The sequence below is a fragment of the Natrix helvetica genome (genome assembly GCF_964273705.1).
Source record: "Natrix helvetica genome assembly, chromosome: 7".
Classification (NCBI taxonomy): domain Eukaryota; kingdom Metazoa; phylum Chordata; class Lepidosauria; order Squamata; family Natricidae; genus Natrix; species Natrix helvetica.
Window position 1 is genome coordinate 56,406,766 of NC_138558.1, and position 21,092 is coordinate 56,427,857.

The following is a 21,092-nucleotide window of genomic DNA, read 5'->3' on the forward strand; positions in this document are numbered from 1 at the left end:
GACCTTGATAGACTGCACCCAAGTTTTGACACTTCCAAGCCGGTGGACTTTGACAACAGAGCCAGGGAATTTAAATTGTGGGATCTGGTGTACTTTCGGAACTTTGGGGGCAACCCTAAATGGCTACCAGGTCACATCATTGAAATAACAGGAACCTGTTCTTACAGGGTCAGCCTAGAGGACAGGCATGTCTGGCCCTGACACATCAATCAGCTACGTAGGCACCAATTCAACCCAGACAGTTAACTGACCGCCGACCAACCACTAGGCCCCAATGAAACTCCAGTGCTATTGCCTGACTATCTGCCATCACACAACGAGCTGTCTATCTTTCCGGTGACCACGGCGCAAGACTTACCTTGCACTGAAGACCGTCAGCTCTGGGCTCCATCCTCTGCCGACAGTTCCATGCAGTCGCTGGGAGTTCCTCCAGAAGCCATACAGACTCCTCCTCTTGTTGAAGCCATTCCAGAACTAAGACGATCTGGACGATTACGCAGGCGCCCGGCACCATCCGAGAGGGGAGGAGTGTTGTGTCCGCTGCCTCGCAGACGTGGCCACGTACAAGATGCTTCTGATTGGTTGTTCCACAGCAGCAAAAGCGGGAGATTTGCGGCTCGCTGATTGGTTTATTATTTATTTATTTATTTATTTATTTATTTATTTCTTAGCGCTTATAGACCGCCCCCTCTCCCGAAAGGGACTCGGGGCGGTGTACAGTCCATATCAGAAATACATCATGAATAACTATAAAATTTAGACAATTAAAATTATTAAGTAGATAGATAAATAAGTAAGAGGAGAATAAAAAGATTTACAGAACTGTACTGCTAAGTAAATAATTTTAAATTTAAAAATTTAAAACCCCAACAAATATCCTATACAATTAAATTTAAAAGAACAATCCCCCTAAAAAACTAGTAAGAAATACGTTTGCCAGGAGGTAGACGTTATAAATTATGCCAGGCCAGCCAGTCGGAACAGGTGTGTCTTCAATTTCTGTCGGAAGGAGCGGAAGTCGGTGGTGGTTCTAATGTCGGGGGGGAGGTCATTCCAGAGGGTTGGGCCCATCACAGAGAAGGCCCTACTCGTTGGTGTCGCCCGTTGGCATTGCCTAGTGGACGGCACCAGGAGAAGCCCCTCCCTGTGAGAGCGAATTGGCCGCAGGGATGTGTGTGGGAGGTTGCCATCTGACAGCCGCTGCTTTATAAAGAGCTGTCAGATGGGGTTCTGTTCTCTCTTTGCTGTTTGCCTTTACTGTTGCTTGTGAGTTACTGGTTATCTGTTATCCCAATAAAGGGATCGTTTTGAGCAATACTGTCTCACCTCAGTCTTTGCCCACCGAGTTACCCTTCAGAATGGAACATATAGAGTTATCTTAAGGCAAAATGGACAGCAAATAAATCTAATGAACAAACAAACAAACAAACAAAACCAGTTTGAATGTAGATTGGATTGAAGAAGGCATTTGATTCCCGGCCGTGATTGGATAAGAGCCAGAAATAACAAGAGTCAGTAGAGACAACAGATTTTTGTACAAAAATTGATGGCACAATGGAAGACATGGTTTTGGTCAATGGTGATAGATTGGGAGAGGTTAATATCAAGACAGGAATCCTCTAAGAAGATTCACTACTGTTTGTGTTTGCACTGATTCCAAAAATACAGAAAATGTTCAGGCCATGGCTATCAAACATCAAAAACATCTGCCAACTATTGCATCTCTTTTATGTGGACAATCTGAAGCTGTATACAATCTGAAATAGAATTGTTGTTGAACAGTTATGATTTGACCCAAGATTTGACTATTCCCAACATTAATCTGATAAACAGGCCCATCAGAAAAATCTGATGAGAATAATTTGACATGAGCATGATTGTAGATATCAGGTAAAAATATTCTTAAATTAAAGAATAAAAATTCCTATAAGCTTTAGTTCTCAGACATGCTAATTTTGTTTTTGCCAATTTAGTGCTGATGGTAAATAAGAAGATATGGAGTATAATGACTTTGCATAATGTTTTGCCAATGTAAAAAGAAGAAAAAACAAAATGTATGCATATAAAAGCCATGGTGATGCAGTAGTTAGAATGCAGTATTGCAGGCTAATTCTGCTGACTGCCAGAAGTTCGATTCTGACCAACTCAAGGTTGACTTAGCTTTCCATCTTTCTGAGGTCAGTAAAATGAATACCCAGATTGTGGGGTTCAATATGCTATAAACCGCATTGAGAGGTTGTAAAACACTATGAAGTGGTATATAAGTCTAAGTGCTATTGCTATATGATGTTATTTCATCAAGAAATCCACATTGATTATTATACAAAGACATTTTAAATGAGGCATAATGAATAATACATACTCCCTTTTCCTGGGTAGTTTTGCATTCTTTTTGCAATAAAAAATGGCAGCGATGATATTTTTTTGAATCCACATGTTGCCAAATTCAATCCATGTCTTAGACAAATATTCTAAGTCAGTAAGACAGAAATGCTGCTGTTTGAATCCATATAGTTAATTCAGTGTCATGCTTACATGCATTTCAAATATAAATAAATAAAAAATATATACATACATACATACATACATACATACATACATACATACATACATATTACAATATATTACTGATACCTTCCAAAAATATTTTTGTTGCCATTTCTATTTCAGTAGTGAAGGGTGTAAATTTTTTAAATCTTCTTCCAAGAAAGTTTATTCCTTTGTGAATAATTATCTTAGGCATGTATCCTATTGTTCAACATGAAGTTAACTTGTGTGCTAGACACTGAATCACAATACATTTTATTACATATGTAACCTTGGAAGCAACAAACATGCAAGAAAGGAACATGTTCTGTTCTGAAACTTTTTAAAATATTGCTTTACATATACTGTCCTGGCATTTAATTCCACATATTTGGATTCTTTAAGTCTGCCATTAACATGCAATGCTCCCAAATTACAATTTGTCCCTTCACCAGCTGTTTCTTTCTCATAAAACTGGAAATTTCTGAAAATGGAGCATGTAAGGCTAGACCTCGTACTACAAATATTATTTAACTATATAATACAGCAATAATGCTGTTCAGAATTTTGTTTTTCTCTATTTTTTTTCTAATATTGTTCTAGATACCATCTAACACAATGTTCTCAACCTCAGCAACACACTGGCTGGAGAATTCTGGGAGTTTGAAGTTAGCACATCTTAAAGTTCCTCAAATTGAGAAGCACTGTTCTAATCAGTAGATCACTTACATATTTCTACTTAAGTGTTAACATTTCTGTGATTTTGTTTCAAATGTTTGGTATGGCATTGGTGGCACAATTCTCATTAGCTTTTTGATTTGAAGTAGTGTTTCTAGTCTGCCTCCCCATGTTTAAGCTTTGCTAATTAGAGAAGAGTCCTTCAAATATTCTGGTCCCAAGTTATTTAGAGCTATATAGATGATAACCATCTCAAATCAGTGTGCAAATAAAGCCCGCAAAGAATCAGCGTGATATGATTCAAATACTAAACTTCAGAAAGCAGCCTAGAAGTCACATTTATTAATACCTGCATCCTCACCCTTTAAGGGCAGCTTCATGTTTATATCCATATCAAAAGATACAGTCATTACCAAAGACATGAATAATAATAAGCAGATCTGAATTCTCCAGGAGAGAGAACTGTCATTTCAGTTGAAATAGATGCACACAACAGAAGGGCACAAAGAATGCAGCCCACCCAGAACAAGTCATAGATCTATTCCTGTATCAGGTTTTTGTATATTAGTTATCTTTTATATTTCTTTGCCTCTTTTATCCGCTGATAAAAGAGTGGATGAAATCAAATTTTTATCCAGTTTCATTTGCTATTACATATTAAATTCATCGAGAAATCTGGATTGTTCTTTTTTTACAGCTCCTTTGGAAATATTTTTGCAGACCTCCAGTCTTTAATCCTGCATTCCACCTTCCTGTGGGTCATTGTAAGTGTTAAATAGAATAATCTGGTTAAAGATTCCTAGTTATCCCATAAACTGAGACTAGGTATTGTGTGGTATGCTAAAGTGCATACTCAAAAAAGTCTGGGCAGGACAAAATGATCAAACTGAAACCAAGCAAAGCATGATTCCAGAGAAAATATAGAAAACAATATAATACAATGGAAGTCAAAAGTGACTGGCCAATTTTTGTGACCTGTTAATGAGATTTTTTGTAGGATGGCAAGACTATTTGGTTTATATAGCAATGTTTAAGTGTTCTATTTTCCCAAAGTGAAGAATTGAAATATAAGCTAGAACTGTAAAGGCGAAACCTTATTTACTTATCTTGAATTGTTCATGTTCAACGGTGATGTTCAAAGTGGCATGTCTTGCAAATCAAATGGAAAGAATTCAAGAATTAGATATAGTAGTGAACTCATCATACTAAGCCATAGACTTTTAGGAGTACAGATTTGCATTTGTATAAAACTCTTACTGGCAACTCAGATTCAAGGGCAAGATAATTTATGTTGCTAAATCCAGGGGACAGTTAAGATTTCCAAAGATACTTGTTTGTTTGTCAAATTCATAGGACCGCCCATCTTAGAATAAATGACTCTGGGCAGTTTACAGGGAAAAAAGTATAAAACAATAAACATGTCAAACAGAGTCATATTCTCTTCTTTTGCTTGAAGCAAGGTATGGAGTATGTATGGTTGGGCTGTCACAGAGAGTTAGTAATGAAGTATACCGCAATCAGGAGAGTTCTTAAATAAATAAACATTTATCCTGTGTCTTGGCAAGCTTCCACTGATTGGCCCCAATTTGTAGAGCTAGTCTATGCTAGGTACTTTTCTACTTTTGAGTAGACAAGCCTAGATCCAGTATATCAACACACTTTTCTTTTTCTTCCTTCCAATTTTCTACAGCAGGTTACAGCATTTTGTGGCATGCATGGATAAGGTTCTGGTGCAAAGTCCAGGTCCAGTAGCATCCATTATCCTATAAAGCATAATACTATATGACTAATTCAATGATTATAGAAACTTGAACATAGGTAATTATTTAGAAATATTTACCAATATAATTGAATCTGTGTATGGCTCATAACAAGTTGGACGATTTGAGAAACCCAGCATGAGACATAAAGTAAACTCCATACTTGCTTCTTTGATGGTGACATTCAGCAGTTATTTGGGGTGGGGTGGGGGGTTGCTTCCCACAGAGGAAAGGAAAAAAGAAAGAAAGAAAAAGAAAGAAAGAAATAGGTAGTAAAATAGGTACCCACAGAATAGGTCGTAAAATGTTTTGAAATCCACTCCTGGTCTTCAGGGATAAACAATAATATCCCATGAAAACTATGCCATCCTTACACAGAAGGGAAACAATAGGAAAATGAGTACATTATTTTACCACTTGAACATATGAAATAACATTCTTTAGATTATTTCTTACTTCCACCAGACTCTGAAAGTAGACATATTTCTATTTTACTTTATGTTTTATCTATTCATCTTTTCAAAATTAATACCAGAAGTACTTTATAAATTAATAAAAATGCTACCCTTTTTATTCCAGTTTACATGCAGATATAGCTGTACTTAGAAGAATTACATTATGTGTTTCTTTTCTCTTTTATTTTATTATATTTCTATTTTTGTATTGTTTTTATTTTATCAATTTTTGTTTTACTGCATTTTATTAACATTTTTTCTTTAGTCTATTTTTAAGTCTAAATATTTTAGGTTTTATATGAAAATTACAGTCTTAGCTCTTTTTTGTTACCTTGCTGATTTTGACTATAGTTGAATTTGACTTAATTGAGTTAGTTGAGTTTGATTTGATTTGATTTAATACAAGAAATGAAACACCACTATACATAGATACTCATACTTTCAAGAATTTAACAATAGTTTTGCACTTAAGAAATGTTTAGAACACATCAATATATTTCTTTCTCCAATAAGCTATCAAAATAATTGTAGATTTGGAAAGAAAGTGGTAATGATTCAGATTATTCTTTTTTTATAACACAAGATAAGTTTTTCTAACTTCAAAAGTCCCTCCTCCTCTTCCCCCTTTCTCTCTCTCTCTCTCCCCCTGCCTTCCTCCCGCCTTCCCTCTCCTGTATTGTCTGGATTCTATCTTGTAGAATACTTTACCTGTTGTTAAGGAACAATATTTTCCCACATTAAATAATTTAAGAAGGTCTATTCTATATTTGTATAGAATGCAGTAATCTTAAATTGAACAATCACTTATCCTATATGGTGCGTACAAGATCACAAATCTCAAAATCCAAGTAACAATTATTTATCATTTTTCAACTATTCAGATTGCTAGACAATTATCCCATCCATGAATGAAAAATAGAAGTTGACAGATCTGTTAACAGGAAAGTGGTGGGGTGAGAGGAGGAAACATTAAAATAGTTTGCATTGAAATTCACTGAGAATTTTACCTTTTAGGGGAAGACATACTCACGATCTACATAACTTTTCCTTCATGAGTTGTTTTTGAAGGCACATATTACAACCAAGATCAAATATTTAAATAACCCGATTGTTATGCTAGGTATTTAATATTTATCAAATTCCATTCTAGGTATTTTTAATGATCCCATAATCTAATTAAGACTTATAATCAATATATTAATTGTTAGGCAATTGTTTGTCCTTGGGTTTAATTTAAAGTTTGCAAAAATAATATTTCAGTTTTATGTATGTGAATTTATGTTATTGAAACATTTGATTTTGATGTATAGCTATAAATACATACTACCTAGTCACATTCATGCATCTAAATATGTATCAATAGAAAATAACATATATATGATGTACATATATATCAATAGAAAATCAATTTAAACTAAAATATATTGATGCATGATATTTATAATAGCAACACAAATCAAGCAAATGCTTTGAGAAATATACTAAATTGAGGTTGTGAAAAGCTATTGCAGACGCTTCTCACTGGAATTTCATCAAATAATGATTTATTTCAAGGGAAAACAGAGAGAGAAATGAAGAGCTGTAGTTTGTTGCTAGGCAACTCCACCAGTACTGTCTACATTTCTTCTGTGTTATCTGAAAACAAAATATGAAGCTGTTGCTTGAAGGGGCATTGTACTCGGGATTAGATCAACTGAAGCATGAGGCGGAATAAGGTGTTTGCCTTAGGCAAGATAGTAATTTGTTATTATCTTATATCATTTATTACTATCGTGTCTTTCCTGTCAGAAAGGAAAAACGATGTTTGTTGGATTTTCTTTTCTTTTCCCCTTTAGTTGGCAAGATAATTTCAATACAATACAATAACAGAGTTGGAAGGGACCTTGAAGGTCTTCCAGTCCAACCCCCCTGCCGAGGCAGGAAACCCTATACCGTTTCAGACAAATGGCTATCCAACATCTTCTTAAAGACTTCCAGTGTTGGAGCATTCACAACTTCTGGAGGAAAGCTGTTCCACTAATTAATTGTTCTAACTGTCAGGAAATTTCTCCTCAGTTCTAAGTTGTTTCTCTCCTTGATTAGTTTCCACCCATTGCTTCTTGTTCTACCCTCAGGTGCCTTGGAGAATAGTTCTTTGTGGCAACCCCTGAGATATTGGAACACTGCTATCGTGTCTCCCCTAGTCCTTTCTATTAAACTAGACATACCCAGTTCCTGCAACCGTTCTTCATATGTTTTAGTCTCCAGTCCCCTAATCATCTTTATTGCTCTTCTCTGCACTCTTTCTAGAGTCTCCACATCTTTTCTACATCGTGATGACCAAAACTCAATGCAATATTCAAAGTGTGGCCTTACTAAGGCATTATAAAGTGGTATTAACACTTCAAGTGATCTTGATCTTGATTCTATCCCTCCGTTTATGCAGCCTAGAACTGTGTTGGCTTTTTTGGCAGCTGCTGCACACTGCTGGCTCACATTTAAATGGTTGTCCACTAGGACTCCAAGATCCCTTTCACAGTTACTACTGTTGAGCAAGGTACCACCTATACTGTACCTGTGCATTTCATTTTTGTTGCCTAAATGTAGAGCCTTACTCTTTTCACCATCGAATTTCATTTTATTAGATAGTGCCCAATGTTCAAGTTTGTCAAGATCCTTCTGTATCTTAAGCCTATCTTCTGGAGTGTTGGCTACTCCTGCCAGCTTGGTGTCATCTGCAAATTTGATGAGTTCCCCATTTATTCCCTCATCCAAATCATTGATGAAGATGTTGAAGAGTACTGGGCCCAAAACAGAGCCTTGGGGTACTCCCTCCATGAAGATGCAGTTCCATTGAGGACTACATGTTGAGTGCGGTTGGTCAGCCAGTTATGAATCCATCTGGTGGTGATGCTGTCTAACCCACATTCTTCTACTTTATCTAGTAGTAGGTTATGGTCTACCCTATCAAATGCCTTACTGAAGTCCAAGTAAACTATATCAATGGCATTCCTCTGGTCCACTAATTTTGTCACATTATCAAAAAATGCAATAAGATTAGTCTGGTATGATCTGTTTTTGACAAACCCATGTTGGCTTTTGGCTATTACTTTGTTTACTTCTAGGTGTTCGCTAATTCGTTGCTTGATTATCTTTTCCAGAATCTTTCCTGGTATTGAGGTCAGCCTGATAGGTCTGTAGTTTCCTGGATCTGTTTTTTTTCCTTTTTTGAAGATGGGAACCAGATCAGCTCTTTTCCAGTCCTCTGGCAGTTCCCCAGTGTGGCAGGATCTCTGAAAGATATAGTTCAGTGGTTCTGAGATCTTGCCTGCCAGTTCCTTCAGAACCCTGGGGTGTAATCCATCCGGTCCTGGTGATTTGAACCCGTCTAGGGTAGACAGGTGCTCTCTTACCATTTTCTTCCCTATTTCAACTATTTCCTATTTACCTATTTCCTATTTACCTATTTCTTCCCTATTTCTTCAGTCTTCGGCATTATATTATTATTTTATTTGTTATAGCCAACTTATATATCCCATTTATATACCACTTTTCCACAGTAGATCGAGGAGTGTGGGGTATGTTTCTCCACAATATCAGTCCTCTAAGGTAGGGTGCCTCACAGAGAGAAAATCTCCAAAATCACCCTGTGACCTTTTGTGGCTAAGAGTGAATTTACTGTAGGCTTCCTCAATCTGAATTCAGTATCTTAACCATTCAGGTTCTCTGCTTCTGGCGAGGTCTTAGGCTAGCCCTGCAGTTTTTGCACTTTTCTGGGCCATCAATAGTTCTAGGATTAGCAACTCTAACCAGATCCAAAATTAAGCCAGTCAATTAGCTATTCCAATTCATCCACCTGCCACTTCTTTTGGTTTTGAGAGATGTGATCCTAAATCCTGACCCTAAAGTACCAGACTTTTTGGTCCACTAAGATTGTGTAATAATTTTTATCTGGCTCTAAATCAACAATCCCCGGAACTGCCAGCCATCCTATAAATAATTTTATGATAAAAGGCTATGTATCCTGTGTCTGATATCCCATGCCTCACTTGTTTTTGCCATGTTGAACATCTGCTCTCAGGTCCTTTATTTCTTCCTTGGTGTTTCTTGCTATATTATGTCTGCCAGGTTATGTTTCTTGAACTCAGGGGTGGGTTCCTGCCGGTTCTAACCGGTTCGGTAGAAGAGGTTCCACAAATCTACAGTGCCGTTTAGAACCGGTTAGAATGCTTGGCTCGCTCCCCCCGCCCAATGCGATCTCCTTTCATTCTCCGTCTGCCTCATTCACTCATACGGGCAGCAGAGAACGAAAGGAGATTGCATAGCTGAGGGCAAAGGAGCCTGCAGCCTCCTTCATTCAAACGTTTGGGCAGTGGGAGGGGCTTTCTCGCATGCCTTCTTTCTTTCTCCAAAGGCGTGTGAGAAAGCCCCCCCCCCCATTGCCCAAGTGTGTCCCAGAACTGCGCCTCGAGGTAAGGGAAGCAGGTCTTGGGAGAGACCTTCCGTCCCCTTCCAGAGAGTCCATGCTGAAAGAGAGGAGGCGGGCAGGTTTGAATGCGGGCAAGCAGGCAGTTTAGTGGCCTGCCTTCTTTGCTAATTCAGGCGGGTGGAGAAAGGAGGCATGCAATAGTCGAGGGCGAAGGTGCTCCCCTTCGCCCTTGGTAGCAGGGGTGCTTTAACACAAGCCTCCTTTCTTTCTCTGCCTGCCCGAATTAGTGAAAGAGGTGCTGGCCCCAAACTGCCCGGTCATCCGCATTCAAACCAGCCAGCCCCCTTTTATCTCCCAGCATGGGCTCTCTGGAGGGGGAAGTTCTTTCCAAAGATCGGCTTCTTTCCGGTGCGGCAGTGATGGCAAGACGTGGCTGCCAGCGAAGCTCTCAGCAAAGGTAAGAGTCCCGCCACCACGCCGGATTCAGCAAACCAGGAGGCTGTCAGAGAGAAGAGGACAGCATGTGGCCTTGGACTTGTGCAGCAGCCTCATCCTCGCCTCCTGTTCTTCGGCTGCTGCATAAGCCCACGTGGCGTGCACTTCCCTCTTCTAACCAGCCACCTGGTTAAACCAGCCGAAGAACAGGAGGCGAGGATTGGGCTGCTGCACAAGACCAAGGGCCTGCGCTGTCCTCTTCTCTCTGACAGCTGCCTGATTAAAAAGAAGGATGAGGCTCCACTGGTCCAGTGCCCATCCGCAGGGAGAGGGGTCCCCCTCGCGTTCCTCATCTACCCAGATGGGCTCTGGACCAGCGGAGTCTCATCCTTCTTTTTAACCAGGCAGCTGTCAGAGAGGACAGCGCATGCCCTTGGGCTTGTGCAGCAGCCCAATCCTCGCCTCCTGTTCTTCGGCTGCTGCACAAACCCACGTGGCATGCGCTGCCCTCTTCTAACCAGCCACCTGGTTAAACCAGCCAAAGAACAGGAGGCGAGGACTGGGCTGCTGCACAAGCCCAAGGGCACGCGCTATCCTCTTCTCTCTGACAGGCGCCTGGCTAAAAAGAAGGATGAGGCTCCGCTGGTCTGGAGCCCATCCATGGGGGGAGGATGGGCTCTGGAGTCATCACCAGTCATGCAGAGCCTCGCCGCGGCTCCATGCTGTAGAAAACATAGGCGCGTGTGCACACCCAGTAAATTACAGCCTTGGAGACTTCGTAATGGCGGGAAACAGTTGGGACAGGGGCTTTGGTCCTGCTCCGGGCTGTAATTATGCTGGGCGTGTGCGCACCTATGTTTTCCATGGTGTGGAGCCACAGCCGGTAGACGAACGGGAGGGCGACCAGCAGGGTCTTGTCCTTCTGAAGAGGACCTGCCCCGATGAGAAAAACACCGCTGCCAGGTACTTTTAACCTGTGATTGGAACACAAGGTGAGCACAGTATGTGTGTCTGTCTGTGTGAGTGAGTGAGAGATAGAGACAGACAGAGAGAGGCACAGAGAGACAGAGAGGGAGGGAGGGAATCAGAGAGAGACAGACAGACACACGCAGAGAGAAAGAGAGACAGAGAGGGAGAGGGAGGGAGAGACAAACAGACAGACAGACAGAGGCACACAGAGAGAGACACACACAGAGTAAGTGATTAAGTGAGTGAATGAGTGAGAGACAGACAGACAGACACATACACACATATACACACAGAGTGACAGAGAGTGGAAGGGAGGGGAAAGAGACAGAGACACACAGAGAGATAGATAGAGAGAGAGACAGACAGACAGACACACAGAGTGACAGATGGGGGAGGGAGGAGAGAAAGACATAGAGATACAGAGAGAAAGAGAGACAGACAGACAGACAGGCCCAGAGAGAGACAGAAAGAGAAAGAGAAAGAAAGGAAGAAGAAAGAAAGAAGGAAAAGAAAGAAAAAAGTGGGAGAGAGAAGAAAGGAAGAAAGAAAGAAAGTAAAAGAACTTATGACCACAATTGAGCCCCAAAATTTGGTTCCTATGCAAGAGCGTCGTTAAGTGAGTTTCACCTCGTTTTCCAAGTTGGCCACGCCCACCTGGTCACATGACCGCTGAGCCACTCTCACAAAACAGGCCATACCTACAGAATAGGTTCTAAAAAAATTTGAAACCCACCACTGCTTTAACTCTACCCTCCAACCATGCCAAAGTGTTTCTAATTCCATTCCTGAAATATTGGAATGAGTATACCAGGGCACTAAAGACTGAAAAGAATATCATTGTTAAACTAACAAATCTAATTATCACATTTTACTTTTTATTTGATAGGTCTCTATTATTAATATATGAATTTATACTAGAGTTAGTAGTCTAATCTTGATATAGTCTAGGACAGAATATAAAATATCCTTTTATCAAGGCTGTTTAAAATTATGAAATTTCATTGATAAGTTGTTTATATTATTGTTTATGTTATACAGTATTTCAAAGCTGTTTAGAATCATTGATATTAGTCAAAATACATACTTACTAAATAAACAATTCCTGCATAATGTGTGCATTAGGAAAGATGAATACTATTGTAGACATACAATGTGCATGAACTTGTATATATGTGTTTTGGAGAGGCTTTTTAAAAAATCAGTTTGACAAAGCTACAAATTGAAACATGAAATATCAGATCAATTCTTATTCCAATTATACAGAATACAGAATTTTCAATAATATTTCTCTTGCTTGTCCCATCCTTATTAAATGATCTTGGCCAATTAAGAATCACATGCTATTTTGATAAATGTACAATAATATGAGAAATATGAAATTTGCTCCTTGTTGCATGTTCCTAAGTAACATTATTTTAGCTGAAAGCCTTGCATCTTTTCCAATTTAATTGTATATTACATTAACAGTGGATTTTTCTTTGCAATTTGTAATATAACAATGACATTCTTAATATATTACCTGGAAGAGCATCCAGTTGGTTTACATAAGATCTAATTCTCATGTAGCTACAATACACTATAATTCTACAAAACACTTCTTAGAAGTAAATTCCACTTAAATTTGCAAGTAAAGGTATTCAGAATTTAGGTGCCACTATTATTTAAACCTATGGTTTCAAGAATGCCATAGTAAATGGTAGGGTGGCTGGGAAAAGAGGAAGAGAAAAAGGGACAGAAGGATCATAGACACATTTGTCATGATCCTTCATTCACCACTGTTTCTTGAAAATTATTCCTGAGAATACTTTTGAATTAAAAATACATTCCACTATCTGATGCAAACAATATTTATAATTACATTCACACTCATTTGTTTAATAAATAAAAACATGGACCATTTAACACCTAAGTTACAAACTGAACTTGCAGAGCAGGATGACCCTGAAAGATGGAAGGGTTCATTTGTTGTTTTTTAATTGATCAGCATTATTTAGGCTTTTTGGTCTGAGATGGCAATAAGAACAGAATAAACAGCATACATTTATGCTCAAGAGATTGTCTATCCTGCTCCGTGACCAGAGAGAATGACTGGCTTCTACGGAATCTGCTAGTTCTGATATTAAAACAGAGCATTAGCATGCAATAAACAGGGACTCAAATCTCCCTCCTGCTTTTATATTTTTAGTCCTATTGTGACTTTTAATTTCCTAATAAATGTTTAGATATAATACTAGAGGGATTTTAAAGCAGCACAGAGCTAGTCTGTATATATAATTGGCAATGCATAACATTTGGAACATTTGGAAATTATTTATTAATCAGATGAAATTAAAGCAGAATATAGAGCATCCTTCATCCAATTTTATTCATTCAAGGTCAATCTTTTGAAAGAGATTGAGAAATGATAATTAGTTCAAAGTTGCTGCGTAAGCTTCATGAGTGAAGATATAGCAGATCCCTGATGACACATATTTTATTTAAAATTGCTTAATGTAAGTTGTATATAAGATTGAGTCTTCAAGAAAGATAAAATAATGCAAAATAAAATGTTTGCTATGGCTCAATAATATAGCAATAGCATTTAGACTTTTATGCCGCATCATAGTGTTTTACAGCCCTCCCTAAGCGGTTTTACAGAGTCATCTTATTGGCCCCAACAATCTGGGTCCTCATTTTACTGACCTCGGAAGGATGGAAGGCTGAGTCAACCTTGAGCCTGGTGAGATTCGACCTGCCAAATTGCAGGCAGCTGACAGTCAGCAGAAGGAGCCTGTAGTACTGCATTCTAACCACTGAGCCACTACTTACTATATATTAAGATAGTGAGAGTATAGGAAGTAAGACAAACATTTTTGGGAAAAATGGTTTATGGGTATTGAATAGTATGGTTGAGAGTCTGAATTCTTTTAACTCTCCACCAGGAGTGTGGACTGCTTTTTGGAAAAGGTTATAGTATTTGGAGTTTGTGAGACCTGGGTCCCTAGGAAAGAAAGACCCTCGACTCCATTTGGTTGATGGTTCTTTTACTAAGAATTGCTGGTTGCAGTAAAAGTAGGCTAGGTGTAAAGTTCCCATGCAAAAGTTTACAAACTTTCCCCCTTCATCATGCCCCCCCCTCCGTCAACCAATGGTGTGCCCCATAGTTGTTTGGGGAACTGCTTGGATCTTAGGGCAATTCTCATTCCTTTCCCAAGCTTAATGGCATTGAACGAGCTGGTTTCTCACACTTCTGATCAAACCTATCATCCCCCCATTCCCTGTTTCTTATCTCTATCCCATACATGCTTATTGCCCATTTCCTCCCTTCCCGCCCAGAAGTTGATGGCAGAATGACAGCAAGGTGCCAAGCTGACAATGGCAGATCTGGTAGCCCTCCTCTTCTGCCAGCTGCCAGTATGCCTGATCTAGCTCTTGCTCCCTTGTCAGATCTGTTATCATTCCATCAATCCCTCTGGACTCCTTCAATTTCTTTGGTGCCCACTTTTAACTGCTAAACTTCTCTTCTCTGCATTCTTTCTGTCCATGGTCAAATGGTAGTTTCTTGGCATTTCCAGATGTCAGTTCTCTGGAACTATCTTTTTTTAAAACCACTATAGGCAGGTTCTCTGGGACCTTCAGTTTGGTTGTATATTCTGTTATCATTTATAGCTCTGTGGAATGGGTAGGGGAATACTTGCTATCTCCACTTTTGCCCTTCCTTTTCCCAGCTTAAGTCGGTCAAGACTTTTAGCTTGTGGACTTCATTCATTAAAGACTGCCATATAGTTCTTGTGTAGAATGTCAGCCACCTTTTGCAATGACCAGTAGGTTATTACTTCAGGGTTTGTTTGTTTTTTAGAGAGAGGGAGGGGACGGAGGGAGAGGGGGGGAAAGAGGGGGAGGGAGGATATATAATATACATCTTAAATTCTAGCAATAAAAAGGTGTCTCCCATAAGATTGGCTGAGTTGAGCATAACATCAGAGCCTATTGTTGACCTAGTCTGCTATGTGATAGATATGTGACTCTGTTTTAATGTACTATTTATAGATGTTTTATTTATTTTTTATTCTCTATTTATCATTGAATAGAAAATATATATATTTCATATATTTGGTGTCAGGTTGAATAAAGTCAAATAGTATAAAGCATAGCAATTGAGTTTTTCAGGTTTATTGTTGATGAAACTGATATTAATCTCAGCATTTGCTGATGAAGATCCTTGCTATTTATTTATTTAATATGCACAGGTCTAGTTCAGGTTTTTATTTTATTGGCTACTTTGCCTGATTAATATTTATCAACTACATATTTGAATATAATATCTGTGCTCTCTCTCTCTCTCTCTCTATGTATGTATGTATGTTGTATGTAAACTATAAAACAATCTATTAACTTTTTCTTATCTTTTTCTTTCAGTTTGCTCCCAGTTTTCAAGAGGAGTCTTTGCTATTTTTGGATTTTATGATAAGAAGTCTGTAAATACTATAACATCATTTTGTGGAACTCTTCATGTTTCCTTCATAACACCCAGTTTTCCAACAGACGGTACACACCCTTTTGTCATTCAGATGAGACCTGACCTTAAGGGAGCACTTCTGAGCTTAATTGAATATTATCAATGGAATAAATTTGCATATCTCTATGACAGTGACAGAGGTAAGAAATTTGCCGTGTTTTAAAATTAATTTTATGCTAGCACAAATCTGTTTGCAATGATAAAGAGGTATTACGGTATCAATCCTAGCAGAAGGTAGCACTTTGTAATGTTTTCAGCCTTCAACTTTTAAGGCGAGAAGGTTGAATCAGTAGTGTTTCCTATAACAGCAAATGTAGTGCCTGAACTGCTATTTCAATCTAGAATACTATATACCAGTGATGGTGAACTTATGGCACGTGGAGTTGGTTACTGGCGCTGCCCTGTCAGCTGAGTTCACCCCTTTTTAAAGCCATCTTTCGCCCTCCCCAGGCTCCAGAGGCTTTATAGGAGCCTAGGGAGGGCGAAAAGAGCCCCCCCTCACCCCACCCAGATGCCTTCCGGAGGCTTCATGAGCTTCCCTGAAGCCCCGGGAGCGCAAAAAACTGGCCCTACGGGCAAACCGGAAGTTTGAGAACAGACTTCCTGTTTGCTCGGAGGGTTGTTTTGAGCCCTCCGAAGGCTTCAGGGAAGCCTCTTGAAGGTCCCTGAAGCCTTCGGAGTGCTTAAAACGACCCTCCGAGCAAACCGGAAGTCTCTTCCAGTTTGCTCGGAGGGTCGTTTTGACTGAAGGTCCTTGAAGCCTCCGGAGGGCTTCCGGGGGGGGGCAGGGGAGGCTGTTTTCGCCCTCCCCATGCTCCTATAAATCCTCTGGAGCCTGGGGAGGGCAAAAAAAGTATGCACACTTGGGGGGTCACGCATTGCATTATGGGTGTGGCACGCCTGCACACAACCCCCCTGCGCTCCCCCCACTTATGGCACGCGAGCCAAAAAAGGTTCGCCATCGCTGCTATATACCAAGAAAAGAAGAAATGTATAAGTATGTTCATGCAAAGTTCCTCTGTATAGTAATATATTGTAATGAAAAATCTTTTTAGAAGACTATCATTAAAGAACAGTGATTTTCACAGCATGAATTTGATTAAGGAAATAAGCAGTTTCTAGACAAGACTTCCTGTGGTCATCCTGGGGGCTTAAGGATGAGTGATTGTAAGAATTGTACCTATGTTCTAGTAATTATTTATGTGGATTTGCTGTAGCACAAGCCTTCCTTCTGCCTTCCCTCCCTGCCTGCGTTTTACCCTGATCTGGCTAACTGAGAACCAAAATGAGCAAGGCAACTTCGGTCAATAAAGCTTGGGTATCATGAAAATTTTAGCTATTTTTTAAAATTAAACACATAATTGCTAGAAAAAGGATAGCTGCTGGTGAAATTTATATGCCTCAGATTGCCAAAATAAAATAGGGTTGGTTACTGGATAGCTAAATGAAAAACATTTTGATTGGCCTGATCTAGTCCTAAGAATACAAAATATATTTTTCACATAGTTAATTGAAAGAAAACGATGCACTCTTCAGAAAAAAAAAAACACATCTTGGAATAACTTTATTTTAACATACGTGATAACATAACTTATTTGAGCAAAAACTAAATATACAAGTCAGTGGATTAAAGGCAAAAACAATAGGTACATTAGGATGTACATAGATTTTATGCTTGTAACAGATATTAGTAACATTGACATATCTCAGTTAAGACTTTTCTTAGAGGTATAGGGCAGAATTAGAAAAAATATAATACACATAAAATATTTATTATAATAACATGAATTTCAGGCTTTATCTTTTTGTCTATAAAAGGTTTATAGATATTATTTATATTTACCAGCATGAATATAATAGAATTAATCAATTGTACAACTATAATTATATAATTATATTATACTTTCTAATTTTTTTTCAATTGATGACAAAATAAGGTATATGTTTGTGTGTCTCAAAACCATTTTATTAACATTTAAAAGAAAAAGATACCAAAATCTCAGAATATGCTCAATCCTATTTACCTAGGCCAAGGGTGTCAAACTCAAGGCCTGTGGGCCAGATTCGGCCCATAGGGTTCTTAGATTTGGCCCGCCAAGCTGCTCTGGAAATAGTGAAGAACCAGTCTGCGATGCCTCTGCCAGCAAAAAATATTTTTTTCTGGCAGAGGGTGGCAGGAGGCCGTCTCAGCCAGAAATGGAGCTCGGGAGCCTGTTTCCTCTGGCACAACGGCCACCACAGGTGCCCCCAACACAAGTGATGTTGAGCTGGCCCTGCCCACCCTGTCTATGTCCCCCTCTCCCGAGATCAAACACAACCCTGAAACAACCCTCAATAAAATCGAGTTTGACACCCCTGACCTAGGCTTTGTGCTTTTAGAAGAATCTGAATTGGGATAATCTAAAGCAAAATGCTTATTTAATATGTGAAACTTTTTTTGCTATGAACCCAGGCCCCTTTTAATGTTGACTCTTTATACTTTTTTTCCAATTGTAAATTTATTATTTGCTTACATATGGCCCTAGGTACAAAAAAGTTTGCCTGTCCCTAGGTTAGAATTAAGTAAAACCAAGTGAGATAGATACATTACTTTGCACTATTAATACTGTTTCTGAAGTTTGGAGTGAAAGCTGGTCTGGTAATAAATTTAATCAAGCACATTAGTATATAGGAAATATCATTATTAACTATGCAGTCTCATGGGCAGAACTGCTTTCTATTGGGAGGACTCAGGATTTTTCTCCCACACCCTCCAGATGTGTTTGCATTATATAATAGTTGAAATATTGGTTCTGTTATTCTCAGCTAGCATTAATTTTGGCCAGTCAAACTGGCATTCAGGAACTGTATTCTACCATATATGGAGGTTGGAAAAAAATACTAGTCAGCTTTCAAACTGTGGGTTAAATTCAGTAGTAATTTATTATCAGGAATTGTTTTTGAAGATAAAATGGGAGCCACTGCTGAATCAATGAAAATTATGTTTTGAATTCATGTTCTCCATATATATTGGTTTTCTGTCTTGAAAACTGAGACAGAGAAAAAATTGAAAATTTATATCTTCCAGGGGGATGAATGGCATGGTGCACTTCCAATGGTGCAAATAACATTTAACAAGAATTACAATGGGGGGTTTCAAATTTTTTTAGAACATATGCTGTGGGCGTGACCTATTTTGTGGGCGTGGCTTGGCAGTCATGTGACTGGGCAGGTATGGCCAACTTGAAATCACTAATGCACACTCAGTCACATGACACACACACACCCACAAGCCATGCCCACGGTGACAAACATTTTTGGGACTCCAATGAAGGGGGAGAAGAGAGGAGGAAAAGTCCCAAAAATAGACAACTGGAGGATTAAGGGAGATTGGAGAAGGCAGGACAGAGAGAAATCCAGGAGAAAGCTATCACAGGCTGGGGAAAGAACTTGGAAGATCGGAGGAGGGAGGACAGAGAGGAATCCAGGAGAAAGCTATCACAGGCTGGGGAAGGAACTTGGGAGATTTGAGGAGGGGGGAAAGAGAGGAATCCAGTAGAAAGCTATCACACGCTGGGAAAAGAACCTTGGGAGATCGGAGGAGGGAGGACAGAGAGGAATCCAGTAGAAAGCTATCACATGCTGGGAAAAGAACTTTGGGAGATCGGAGGAGAGAGGACAGAGAGGAATCCAGGAGAAAGCTATCACAGGCTGGGATGAGTGGAGGAGGCAGATGGAGAATGAAAGGAGATAGCATAGCCAAAGGCAAAGGAGCCTGCAGCCTCCTTCATTCACACGTTCGGGCAATGGGGGGAGGCTTTATTTCAGAGAAAGAAAGAAGGCGTGAGAGAAAGCTGTTTGAATGAAGGAGGCTGCAGGTTCCTTTGCCCTCGGCTATGCAATCTCCTTTCGTTCTCTGCTACCAGAATGAGTGAATGAGGCAGACAGAGAATGAAAGGAGATCATGTTGGGTGGGGGGAGCAAGCGAGGGGGGGGGGCAGCCGGGAGGCAGCGTTCCGGTACTGTGCCACCTGACGAACGGGTTTTGAAATGTATGCTGAATTTTACGAACAGGTTCTAGTGTACCAGTTGGAACAGGCTGAAATCCACCCCTGAAGAATTACTCCAAAGTCCTTTTAATAAAAGCAATTTTCAAGCTGTATTTTTTATTAGAAATTTGTACCAATCCTTTTCCATAAAATAGCAATTTGGCGAGGCAGTAATCTGAAATAGAAATATTAGCTCTTCATTTAGTATAATTTTTATACCAATTCCTCTCATTCTGTTGACTGCTATTCCTTGCAACATTATATTGCAGGTGTTTGTCTGAAAGGTCTTAATTGAGGAAAACATTTTAAACATATTTGGAATAGAGAAAAAGATAGAAAAAAAATTATCCAGTGTTTCCTTTCAGATATACACAGCCTACAGTTCTTAGGCAATTGAACAAGCAAGTCCATTAACTAAGCTACCTGGGAATTTGGTTAATGATGCTAGATTAAGCACACATTATTATTCCTGTGCTCTATATTATTTCTTTCCAAGTTGATATTTTGGTTTACACCTTTACGTGCTTTAAAAAGGTCCAGGGATTAAGATACATGCATTTACTTATAATGTCTACTTCAGTGTGTTCTCTTTAAGTAAATAGTTTCCTTATGAAAGGTTATACTGAAATGTATATCACTTTTCATTTTCTTAAAGTTCTTAATGTTATCTTTGGGAGTTACAATTCCCAGAATACTTTGACTCATGAAAGTATTTGGCAGCCATAAGGCTCAGTAAAATGTCCCCACATACACATTCCTGGCTCGTGTAGCCATTTAAAAAATGGGTGAAGTGCCAAGAAAATATATTTCTCATTTCCAACCATCTAGAAAGAAAGAAATCATGTTAAATGAGTTCTGAAACAAGCCTGAAATCATATTTATTTGAATGAACATTGTAATGATTAAAACCTATTATAATATTTTTTTACTACCACAGTGCTTTCTTATTATTATTACTATTAATTATTCCTGAAACTATGACAACTGGCTCAGACTTCAATCCTGTACTTCTCCCCACCATATCACTGTCCAATGCAACAAAAGAAAGAAAAGAAAAGAAAGAAAGAAAACAGGTTGAAGAGAAAACAAGGTCCTTCCCAGAGCAAGGGGGAAGGACGTGGTTGAAACAGATGAGTGAGGTGCTAGTCAAAAAAAACCAGAGGTGAAAAAGCACTGAAGTGTCTGAAAAAAGTTCCATAAGTAGACATGAGGTTGAGGATGTGGAAAGACCAGAGTTAGAATGAATCTGGTAATTGATGTAATTGATGATGTTATTACTGAAAAAGAAGTTCCTTACTTTATACAAACATACAGTGTATTGTCAGAACATTGAAA

The 21,092-nt window shown here is 39.0% G+C and overlaps 1 protein-coding gene across 11 annotated transcripts in view; it reads left to right on the forward strand.

Moving 5' to 3' along the window:
• GRIA2 (glutamate ionotropic receptor AMPA type subunit 2) overlaps positions 1-21,092 on the forward strand; it is a 216,546-nt gene that overhangs the window by 17,145 nt on the left and 178,309 nt on the right. For all 11 annotated transcript variants that reach the window (XR_014175902.1, XR_014175903.1, XR_014175904.1 and 8 more), the window contains exon 3: positions 15,630-15,869. Coding sequence is in view for 3 of the 11 variants with exons in the window: in XM_081959664.1 (XP_081815790.1) it covers positions 15,630-15,869 (240 nt within the window). In the remaining 8 variants the exon portion in view is untranslated. The remainder of the gene's footprint in view (positions 1-15,629; positions 15,870-21,092) is intronic.